Genomic DNA, 11,488 nt, shown 5'->3' on the forward strand with positions numbered 1-11,488 from the left:
GGGGGGGGGGGGGGGGGGGATCTACCAATAAGCATATACAGGAACTACTACTACAACCACCTCAGTTACAAAATTGGGGTTGGCTCTAGATTTTTATAGACCATGTTTCTCCATTTATAAACTTCTCAATCCACCATTATAACCCCCAAAGAAAGACAAGTACAAGACATTCTCTAGATATCTAGTGGCATAAGATTATCTAACAGGGCTAAAATACTCGAAGAAAGCATAGGACCTGAGCAAACATATTAACATCACTAAACACATTCCAAACTAACAGATTTAGGTATGTAATAATAGGTTTATCATCAAAAACAAGATGCAAGTAGATTACCTGTGGGGAATTATCTACGATTACAACTTTTGCCAGATCAACACCTAATACCGTTAAATCCTTTGTATAACTTCCATCAGAGAAGATGCATGATTCACGATATGCTCGCCTTGAGATAATCTTTCCATCTGGATCCAGAATATCCAACAGTTGCTTCGCATATATGCTCTGACTAGCAGTAAAAATTACAATGTCAAACATCTCTGCAACTCTCTCCAAGAATGTCCGGAGGTGAGGCCGCTGTTTCACATAGACAATGTGTTCTTTCATGCTGAAGAAAACAGGAAATGTGAAGTCTGCATCGTCACAGTGCTCCAGTGTAGAATGAACAAGTGTTTCTGAAGACATGAAATGAACACGCAAAATATTAGACAATCTATGGGAACCATGTCATGCTGTAAAATATATGTATTGTACAAGAAGGTACCAGGGTACTCTCCCTGCTATAAAGGAATCTTAGTAACTAGTTCTCAGGTATAGCAAAAGATTGTTTTTAAAAACAAGCTACACATTCCATCATTTCCAGTGTAACCAAAAATTGCAGCAAGACTATACTGAATAGTAAACTTGGAGTACCAAAGTAGTGAATCTCACCATCTAGGTCAAGTACTAGGGTGATCGGTTTGCATGTTTCTGATTCGTTTGGCAAAATATTTGGCCTCTCTAATATGTCTGGCAAATTTCTTATGAAAATATGTGGGTCAAAGCATTCTGCTTGATCAGATTCTAAATATGTGAAAGCATCAGATTGTTCAGATGATCTAAGCTGGTGAATTGCCATGTATAAGCTCGAATCATCCGACTGAACAGCAGTTTCTTCACTAGACGTTCTGCACTCTTGACTATAGCTAGCTGCTGCAGTGTCTTCAAGGAAAGGCAACAGCAAGTATTCCTCATCAACATTATTAAAAATATTTGGTTCTTCACACTTGTAATCAGCCAAGAATCTGTCAGTCAAACTGTCATCATAGATGGTTTCACCCTCGACGGCCAAACAAGAAACAATCATATCGGAGATGTAGAAATCTGAAACATTGCACGTCTGATGTTCACACGAACTTCTGCTGCTATCACTATCTTCAGTCTCCAATTGGGGTACATAAAAATCATTGCTTGCTGTAAGCAACCAAAAATACGATAAGTTTATGCAATAATGATCTTTTTCACAAGAACTAGAACAGAGAGAGAGAGAGAGAGGTGTGCTCCCCACTCTTATCATCTACGACCCGGGGGGCTTTTGGCTGTGTGGCAACATCCTTTTCAAGAACAGAAGAACTACAGCAAATTTAAGGATGGGTTGTGGTTTGCCTAAGCACTTTTTCAGGACAAAGAGAAGAAACAAAATCTGATTATGAATTTCATAATCAACAAAAGAATCCAACAAAAATGGAGGTGTACCTCCATCACTTGGTATATCAGACTCACTGTGCGCACCACTAACAGGCTCCACACTAGGTGAAAAGATTGTCCCTGAACTTGGTTTGCAGATAACTACTGTAGACTCCTGCACCGATTCCAAAACCTGATAGGACAGCACAGACATCAAAAATCAAATTGTAAACTTTCAGCATGCAGGCACAAGTATGGCATAGTAAACTAAAGTGTAAAACTTTCAGGGGATAGGAGCGCGCATATCCTAGTGTCAGCCAGCCCTATATTATGTGAACTAATAAAGTAATAGTATCTGAGTTATACTGTTATACAACGTGAATTATCTATTTCTTTCTAGCTGTTTATGTTGCACTCAACAACAATAACTATGCCTAAATCTCAAGCTAGTTGGGGTTGGCTTTTGTTGTACTCTACTTGTGCATATCCTTTTTCTTGAGCAAAAAAATCAAGCACAAATTAAGTACAACAAAAGCATCTAGAAACAAATGGTAATCAATGGAAACGTACAAGATAAAGCATGAAACAACACAGTAATCTATAGATTGAAGGAGTCCATCAATGACCTATTATACGGGTAACAAGGCTGTCAATGTGTCCAACACTTCAGCAACTGGATACTGAAATCCCAGACTAAAGTGCTTGTGGGTATTTAACAAGCAGTAGTTACTTCTGAGATAAATTATTATATTTTAGTCGGAAGATTTGATTATAATGAATTTTTGTTATGGTGATAGACTGATATCTGGGCTCTCATTACAGCAGCCTTTGCATTGGGGTCTTGTTCTGACCCATTCACTTTTTGCAAGATGAAATTTGTCAGACCACAATTTCCGAAATCAGTTTTATTCAATTATGAAATCTATGTCTTATGTATTTGGTTAACATATATTACCTGTAAAGGAACACAGCAAGGACATCTTTACTGTAAGGGCATGTAATAATTTTGCTCACGAGGGACTCTTATCAGCAACATTTTGGTTTCTGGAAACAAGTTTGGAACTCTATAGCACCAATGGAAGCGAAATGTTTTGTATGGTCGGTGGCTAGGAAGACTTGCTTAACCCAACTACCCAAGACAATCTTCAAAGAAGGGGAGTTCAATAGTTTACAGATGTCTGAAGAAAGAGAAGAGTCTGTTGACCATTTATTTCTACATTGCTATCAGCACACAGTTGTTGCAGTTTTTCTTGAAATTTCTGGGAATCAAATGAGTAATGCTAGGTACTATCTCAGAATAGGAAAAGTCTTTGAAAGCAGATCAAGACAGAATGGAACACAGTACCAGCAGCCATATGGTGGTGTGTTTGGAAAGAGAGAAACAAAGATGTTTATAAAGACAAAAGAACTCAGTCTTGAAGATCAAGTCAGATTGCATTTTGTGGATATCTTTTTGGTGTAAACAGAAATGGATAGATGATAGTGTAACCCAGTTACAGTTCATCAAATCTTTTGTACAGATAGCCAGCAAGTTCCATTTTTTCTTTTTATCTTTTTTTTTTTCATTTTTTCCGACTTTTTATGTAATTGTGGCACCTTCTAGCGCTGATTTTGAACATCTATAACACTAGACATTTCCAAAAATATTACCTGTTCAGAAAAACCATTTTTCATAACATATATATTTAATTTCAGAAAACAGATTAATTCATGTCAAATATCAAAATGAAGATTACTCAATTTGACTCTCGTACTGATGCTCGGATTAATTCATGTCAAAAATCAAAATGAAGATTACTCAATTTGACTCTAGAAAAACAAATGGCCTACTTTTCCTGATACTCGTGTGTCTCAGCCCTTTCACATACTGTTTTCTTCACACACCACTGAAGTAGAGATATGGAGAGATCAGACAGCTTAAATGTGGACCTTTCTTTGGTTCCATGGTTTCTCCTATGAATTTCTATGTTCAGTTTCTGTATCTCCATAATGTTTATGAGAACACTTTATGACAATTTACCGGGAAAATGGGAACTATATAAATTTATTATATAATAAGCTGAAGATGCATGACAGCAATATGTGTATATTTGAAAGAATTTGAGTCCATTATACACCAGATAGTTGAAAGAAATGAATAAATAAATTAAGACTACTATAAATGAACGTAAAGCGACAGGTACTAATAGTTAACACTCGAGGACGTATTTACCGTTGTATCAAGGTTTGCAGAATCAGTAACAGGTGGCTGTTGCTTTTCAAGCAGGTCATCTACCAAATCATTAGCATGATCACCATTTCTTCCGACTTGGTGTGGATGGACTTTGTAGTAGCTAGGAACTGCAAGAATTAAAGAAACCGATGATTGAACCAGAATGTGCAGTACAAAGAAATGGCAATGTCAGCATAGAGCAGAGAGTTACATTGTAAAACTTGTGGGTGAGGAGAAAAGCATCAATCTCACACCATCACAATAACAACGAAAAAGTTCTTATTCTGAAAAGCCATAACATAGAACAAAACCTACCATCATGAGTATTATGAATCAGATCTGCAACTTCGTCTGCATTCTGCACACTTCTGGTTCGAGAGAGAGAACTCTTGGATATGACACTAGAATTTGGACAGACATGGAGACCATTTTTTTCTTTCGAACTGGATGTGGCTAGCTTTGTCTTCATTCTTAGTGATGGCATTTGATTCGTACTTGGGATGTCTAGCACAATCTTGATCTGAAAGCATCAGTAGGGATTCAAAACCCCTTCAAGCAGATATAGTATCAGCCACAAGAGACTGTTGTCAAAGAAAATTGAAAAACCTTTAGAATTCATGGCTATGCCTGAAAGTTAGAATATCGAAAAGAAGAATATATAGAACAATGTTTATAGTTATATACTGTATGTAGTGAACTAATCAAAAGAAATAATACTCAAATGAACTCGGGCAAACCAATAACCAAAATCACTTGAATATAAAGGAACAGAGAAATTCCTGCTATCATAAACCACTTCCAAAACTCAACTATTGGCTGAAGCAAACATCAAGAACATCTATATATATAGATAATTTTTCTGCACTGGGTATTTCCCCCCCTATCAAAGCATGGAAACATTTTTTTAGCCACAATTTGCTAATGTTGAACCACCAAATTTTAACAAAAGTTGCAAGGGTGGTGAAATCACACCTTCAAATCAGTCTTTGGTAAAGATGGATGATAAGACCAATGTTGTTTACTAACTCTTTTAATTTGCTCCACACTAATCCATCAAAACTGAACCTGACAACAAAAACCACCCAATTCACACCACCAAACAGACATAAACCTTCTTCCACAGAGGCTTGTTGGAGTTCGAGTTGTTTTGAGGGAATCCTTTGTCTCAATCAATCAATAATGCCTTGACTGGACAGGTTACTTGTTTCACACAATTCTCAAGTCATGTTTTTTTACTCCACTTCCTATATCACTATCTACTCCGCAAACTTCATCCTTTATTGTTATCTGCCAAATTTGAAGCTTAATTTCCCTAAACATTAAAAAAAAATAAAAGCTTTTTCCCATGAAAAACAAAGATAAGATGCTTTCTGCCCACCTTAAAGTCAACCCCATAAAGACTGTTTTTTTCATCAGAACCTTGTAAAGTTGAATCACATCATTGGAAAGAACACTTTTTTACTCTGATTTCTCCTCCCCAGCTCATGGAATCCTAAATAATCCTCAAATTAACCTAATTCAGACCTATCAGGAAACCTGTAAACCACCACACCGCCCATATAGTCCACATAAACCATCTTTAATTAAGATCTACAAGAACAAAGACTTATTTTCCTAAGTTCCTAGAATTCAAAATAAAAATTGAACCTTTTTACCCAATTTTTTTATAAAAAATAAAATAAAAAATAAAAGCAGAATACTGCACATATGGTGAAGAAAACAGATGAATACTCCATATTTCCAGAATATTTTCAGAAAATCAAATTGTATTCGTAAATTAAGAAAAAAATAAAAATTCACTAGTAATAAAGTTCTCGTATAACCATACCAAAGCCTAAAAAATTCACTCGAACAGAGAAACCCAAAACCCCAAAATAATTAAAAGTAAACCCAGAAGATCGCAAAGTCAACTTCAATCAACTTTCATCAATTCAATCAAGGAATCACACATAATTCAACAACCAAAACCACAAATGATCAACAGATCAAAAACCCTACACAAAATTCAAAGTCCAAACACAGCTCAAATTACCAACTTTAAACCCCAAAAAAAAAAAAAAAAAACAATAAGATGAACAGTACTATACACAAAAACAGTGAAAGGTGATTTCATGGATGTCAGATATATACACACAAAGAGTCAGAATAGAGATACAAATTTCTGTATCTATAGGTCTATATTACCTGGTAGAGTCACCAAGCGTCTCTCTCACTTTCTCTCTCTAGACGCGCGCTTTTCTCTCTCTTTAGCTCTTCTCTTCTGTGTATATATATAGAAAAAAATAAAAAGATACTGTATAGGCTAAGGCTGACAGCAGCAATATATTTTTGTACTTCAAGCTCTAAGCTGTTGTACCTAAAGAATGTGAACACAGTGACGTTTCAATAATTTCTTTTTTTTTTCTTCCTTCTTTTATTTAGTTTTTTTCCTTATATATGCTATAAAGAGACTTGATTCAATTATTACATTTAAAATGAAAAATGAAATATGACATTTAGCATTTGAGATCGAAAAAGTTAATTTTTAAAAAAAAATCAGAAAAAATGTAATAGGGTGTAATTACACAAAAAGAATGACGGTTAGTTAGTTATAAAAAGGGATATAAGTTGGTTGTCAAGAGATACGATGTATTCGTTTAACGAGATTTCACATGTATAAACGAGATTCACATGTATCTGTTTGTTTATCTGAGATACAATGTGTCTTTCCTTTTCGTCTCCCTCTTTTCTCATTTGTCTCTTGTGTTCCTCTCTCTATCTTCGTATTTGTACTTTATATCAGGTTCACAATTTCATGTATGTCTATAACTAGCTTTGAATATGAACATATACATAATTAATATGTATCTTATATCATAAAATGTAATGTATTTAGTGTGTTTGTGCATAGATACATACTTAAAATGAAGTACGAAAATACAATGGTCTGATATCAAATATTTAATGTATCTAGCATCAAAAAAGACATTAATATATCTGATGTATGTACAATGGTCTAATATCAAATATTTAATGTATTTAGCATCAAAAAATACATTAATATATTTGATGTATATGTGTGTATGTACATATTAGTTCTAAGATGACATTGATGTATATAATGTATTTGTACGTAGATATATGTATTTGATGTCAAATGTGTGATGTAACAAGTGGAGAATAAAAATTAGGCCAAAGTCATCTGCAACCCCTTAAGTTGTCTGCATATTTCACATGGATAACTTAACTATGATTATTACCTATTGAACACCTAAATAGTTCAAAAAGTATACCTATTAAACACAAAATGTTGATGTGAGAAAAAAAAGTGTTTGTCACTTCAGCTAAGTGCGAAAAAACTTTAAATATTTTATTTTTATTTTTTCAAAAAAAAAACTTAATACTTTTTGCCACTTGACATTTAAATAGTTAAATTAAAACAATTTAGAAGTAATATAATTTGTTAAAACAAAAACAAAAATGAAAAAAATCCCCCACCCCACCACTTTCAAGTCATCTTCTTCATCAAAGAAAAGAAGACCTACACACTGTTGTTGTTTTTTCTATTCTATCTCTTTTTAATATATACTAAAATAAAAAAAAAAAATTGACTAAGTGAATTTGAAGGGAAAAAGAAGAGAGAATATCAAATTGAAAAAAATTGGCCGATCAACGTTCATTTGGGTCATCTTCGAACAAATGTTACCATTCAGATTAAAATGTAAACCCATTAAAATTATCAAATATAATATCAGATTGGTTCAATAAAAATAATTTAGGTCCTCTCGATTAATATTTGCTTTCGATTTCAAGACGATTGAAAGATTCTCATTCTTTATCACTCTTGTATCAGTCTTTGATATCTTTTCACTCACGTATTAGGAATAACAAATAATTATAAAAGCAATTGACAAAGATATTGAATTTTATTGTTTGAGAAAGAAGAAATCTTGTTAGAAAGAAGATGAAGAAGAAAAGGGCTTAGATGGGTTGGGTTTCATTTATTTATTTTTTAAAAATAGAAGGAAAAATTTATGTAAAATAATTTTTATTTTTTTTACATAAAATTCATTTTTTCTATAATTGTTGGACCCTATGCCACATGTTATCTTATAACTTCTCATTTTGCCACATCACAGCAAGTGCATTTCACACTTAATTTTTTTTTACTTATTATCGAAAAATGTCTAATAGGAATAAATATGAATAGATAAAAGTATTAAATAGGTACTAGCCTTAGTTAAGGTATCTAAGTGAATTATGCGGATAACTTTAAGGGGCCGCAGATGACTTAAGCCTAAAAGTTATATTTGATATCAAATATGTGATGCGTGTCGCAGAGACTTAAATTTAAAAATTATATTTGATATCAAATGTGTGTATTTGTGTGCGCGCGCTTAAAAGAAACAAGAATAAAATGCATGCATTTGATTAAATATGCATTGATACCAAGAAAAAGAACAAGATGAAGAGGAAAAGGAAGAGATGATACATGTTTTTGTTTGATTAGATATGCATTAATAAGAAAATTAGAAGAAGAAAAATATAATTGTATTTGATATCAAATATGTAATGATAAGAAAGGAGAATCAGAAGAAGATATGTGTATTTGATATCAAACATATAGTTGTCTATATATGAATTACTTGAGTCCCAAGGAAAATTGTATATAATATCAAACTATTAATTTAAATTAAATTTTATAATCATAGTTTGATTTAAATGTACCCCATAGGAAATTGTTGCTATTTCGCCTTTCTCCTGGTGAATCTCGCTCGTCACTCTCATTCTCTCCCTCGCCTCTCTCGCTTTTTATACAAACACAAATGTACAAAATACGTTTGTATTTGTATAAAGCGAGAGAAAGTTGTATATATACATATATTTTCGTTCTTCTCTCTTCCCTCTTCCTGACTTCGCTCGTCACTCTCCCAGATCTCGCTCACTACCCTTGCTCCTCTCGTTTATACAAAAAAAAATGTATAATTGTGTTTCTATTTGTATAAAACGAGAGAAAATTGTATAAACACATGCAAATACATATATCTTCGTCCTATATACTCATAATTATACAATACAAATATTTTTTCGCCCAGTTCTCTTTTGTCTTTCTCGTTTTACACAAACACAGATTATACAATTAATCTTTTGTATATGTATATCGAAACAGAAATATTTTATGTACAACTGCTTTCTTTTGTTTATGTATAGTGCAATATACATACTTATGTTTGCTACAGAGCGCAATTATGCAAAGTATAATTATAGCATAAAAATATAATTTTTATATTTGCTTTATATGAAAATTCCATAAAAAAATCTTTTAAAGAAAAATAATGAAATAGAAAAAGGTAATATAATTTTGTAATGAAAAATGAAAATAAAATAAATTAAGAAAGAAAAAAAAATCAAACTAAAGTAACAAGAGTATGAGTTAAACGGTAGTTGGACAGAGATGGACGAAATTTGTTGCTTTGTTGTTGGATGGAGACGAGAAATAATGTTATTTTTTCGATCTCAATTTCAATTTATGTGATATTATTTTTTTAATTAAAAAAATAAATAGCTTTTTTATCATTATATTTGGTATTAAAATTTTCTAAAACTATAAAAGATTACATTATAACGTGTAATTTAAGATTATTTAATATTTTCAAAATGTCAAATATTAATGTTTAAATTGAAAATGGGAATAAGTATTGTTGTCGCTAAAAATTATTTTGTTGTAGTGAGACACAAGTGTCCTACATGACATAATACACGTAGGATACAAAATTGTCATATAAGACAAATGTGTTCGTTTGCTCAATTTTATATAAGTTTAAGTGCATACTTGTACACACCCAAAGTTAAAGGTCATAACTGTCAATTGACGTCATGTTAAGGGTTATATTTATGTACTATGTCTATTTTTTATTTAGTGTTAGTATAGAGAATTTGAATTAAATGTCCTTAAGTTAAACAGTAGAGATAATAAAATGATGTTCGTAATTGTGACATGTAAATCATGACAAATACAGTTTAAGTATATTATTTTTTACGTTCATTTTTATTAGTCAAAATTTGACTTGATACTCCATTAAGAGAATAATTAATAATAATATAAGTATTTTACTAAACTATCCCTATTATAAAATATTTATAATTTTTATAAATCTAAATTTAAAATAAAATATATAAAATTGGAACAATAAACTAACTAAAAATATATTAACAAAGTAGATTATATGTAAATAATATTTTTATCTTATAAATAAAATAAATTGATATATATATATATATATGTCGATTCAATTTGGATTTAATTTGATTTTTTCTTCTAATATCATATCAATTTTAGAGTGATTGATTTTTTTTCAAATTAAACGATAAATCAATTTTTTTTCAATTTAATTTGATTCACCAATTTGATTTGATTTTACCATTTGACTTGTACACCCTAGTAATGGCTAATGTCAGACGACAATTTTTTTTGAAAGAAATAAAAAAATCTCTAACATAAAGTATATAATATTTTATTATTTTATTTATATATAACATATAATATATAATATGTTCTAAAGGCTTTCATTCAGTCAATCTCGAAACTCGTGAATGACGTACCACCAAGCAACCATAGCTCCTCCCAGCAAGAGTTTAATTTGCAGTGTATCGTTTTATTTTATATGTCATTTTTAAAATTTTAAAAATTAAATTAATATATTTTTAAACATAAATTTTTTATATTGTTTATAAATATATAAGTTTTATTCAAAAAAATGAATTTTTTTTAAATATGTTATCAATTTTTTAGAAAAAACTCATTTATACCATCAGTTAAAAGTTTGGTTCATTTATGTCATTACTGTTCAAGAAAAGGCTCACTCATGCCATTATTTTTTAAAATAATTTTATAAAATCATTTTTGATAAGTGACCAATTATAATTCGGCCATGTCATTTTTTTTCAATTAAAAAAATCATAATTCTGAAAAAAAAGATTGAGTTAATTTTTTAATTAAAAAATTAATGACGTGATCTAATTATAATTAGTCACATCATCAATTTTTTAAACTAAAAAATTAAAATTCTAAATAAAAATTGAATTAATTTTTTTCTGATTTTTTAATTAAAAAAATTGATGACGTAACCGAATTATAATTGGCCACGTGTCAAAAATAGTTAAACTATTATTAAAAAATAATAACATAAATGAGTCTTTTCTTGAACGGTAATAACATAAATGAGACAAACTTTTAATTGATGGCATAAATGAGGTTTTTCTGAAAGTTTAATGGCATATTTGAGCCTTTTCCCTACAAAAAGTTGAAAATTTTATGCGTATAATTTTAATCAAACTTACATTGTTTAACTTTTAAAACATAAAAAGTATTATATAAATTGAAAAAACAGAAGTACAATTTATCAAACATAGATGTAATTTTAAAAGTCTATCAAATTTTTAATTAAAAAAATTGATGACGTGTCTGAATTATAATTGGCCATGTGTCAAAAATAGTTAAACTATTATTAAAAAATAATAACATAAATGAGTCTTTTCTTAAACGGTAATAACATAAATGAGACAAACTTTTAATTGATGGCATAAATGAGGTTTTTCTGAAAGTTCAATGACATATGTGAGCCGTTTCCCTA

The 11,488-nt window shown here is 30.7% G+C and overlaps 1 protein-coding gene across 3 annotated transcripts in view; it reads right to left on the reverse strand.

Moving 5' to 3' along the window:
• LOC107011292 (CTD small phosphatase-like protein 2) overlaps positions 1-6,240 on the reverse strand; it is a 10,535-nt gene extending 4,295 nt beyond the window's left edge. For 2 of the 3 annotated variants that reach the window (XR_001455859.2, XM_015210716.2), the window contains exons 1-6: positions 6,060-6,240; positions 4,191-4,456; positions 3,876-4,003; positions 1,733-1,856; positions 929-1,450; positions 335-672 (exon numbers count right to left, since the gene is read on the reverse strand). Coding sequence is in view for 2 of the 3 variants with exons in the window: in XM_015210716.2 (XP_015066202.1) it covers positions 335-672; positions 929-1,450; positions 1,733-1,856; positions 3,876-4,003; positions 4,191-4,359 (1,281 nt within the window). In the remaining variant the exon portion in view is untranslated. Of the gene's footprint in view, positions 1-334; positions 673-928; positions 1,451-1,732; positions 1,857-3,875; positions 4,004-4,190; positions 4,457-4,847; positions 4,870-6,059 lie in introns of those variants that run through there. The other variant, XM_015210717.2, reaches the window with a different exon arrangement.
• Between the last annotated feature and the right edge of the window lie 5,248 nt (positions 6,241-11,488).

This window comes from Solanum pennellii, chromosome 2 (genome assembly GCF_001406875.1).
Source record: "Solanum pennellii chromosome 2, SPENNV200".
Lineage (NCBI taxonomy): Eukaryota > Viridiplantae > Streptophyta > Magnoliopsida > Solanales > Solanaceae > Solanum > Solanum pennellii.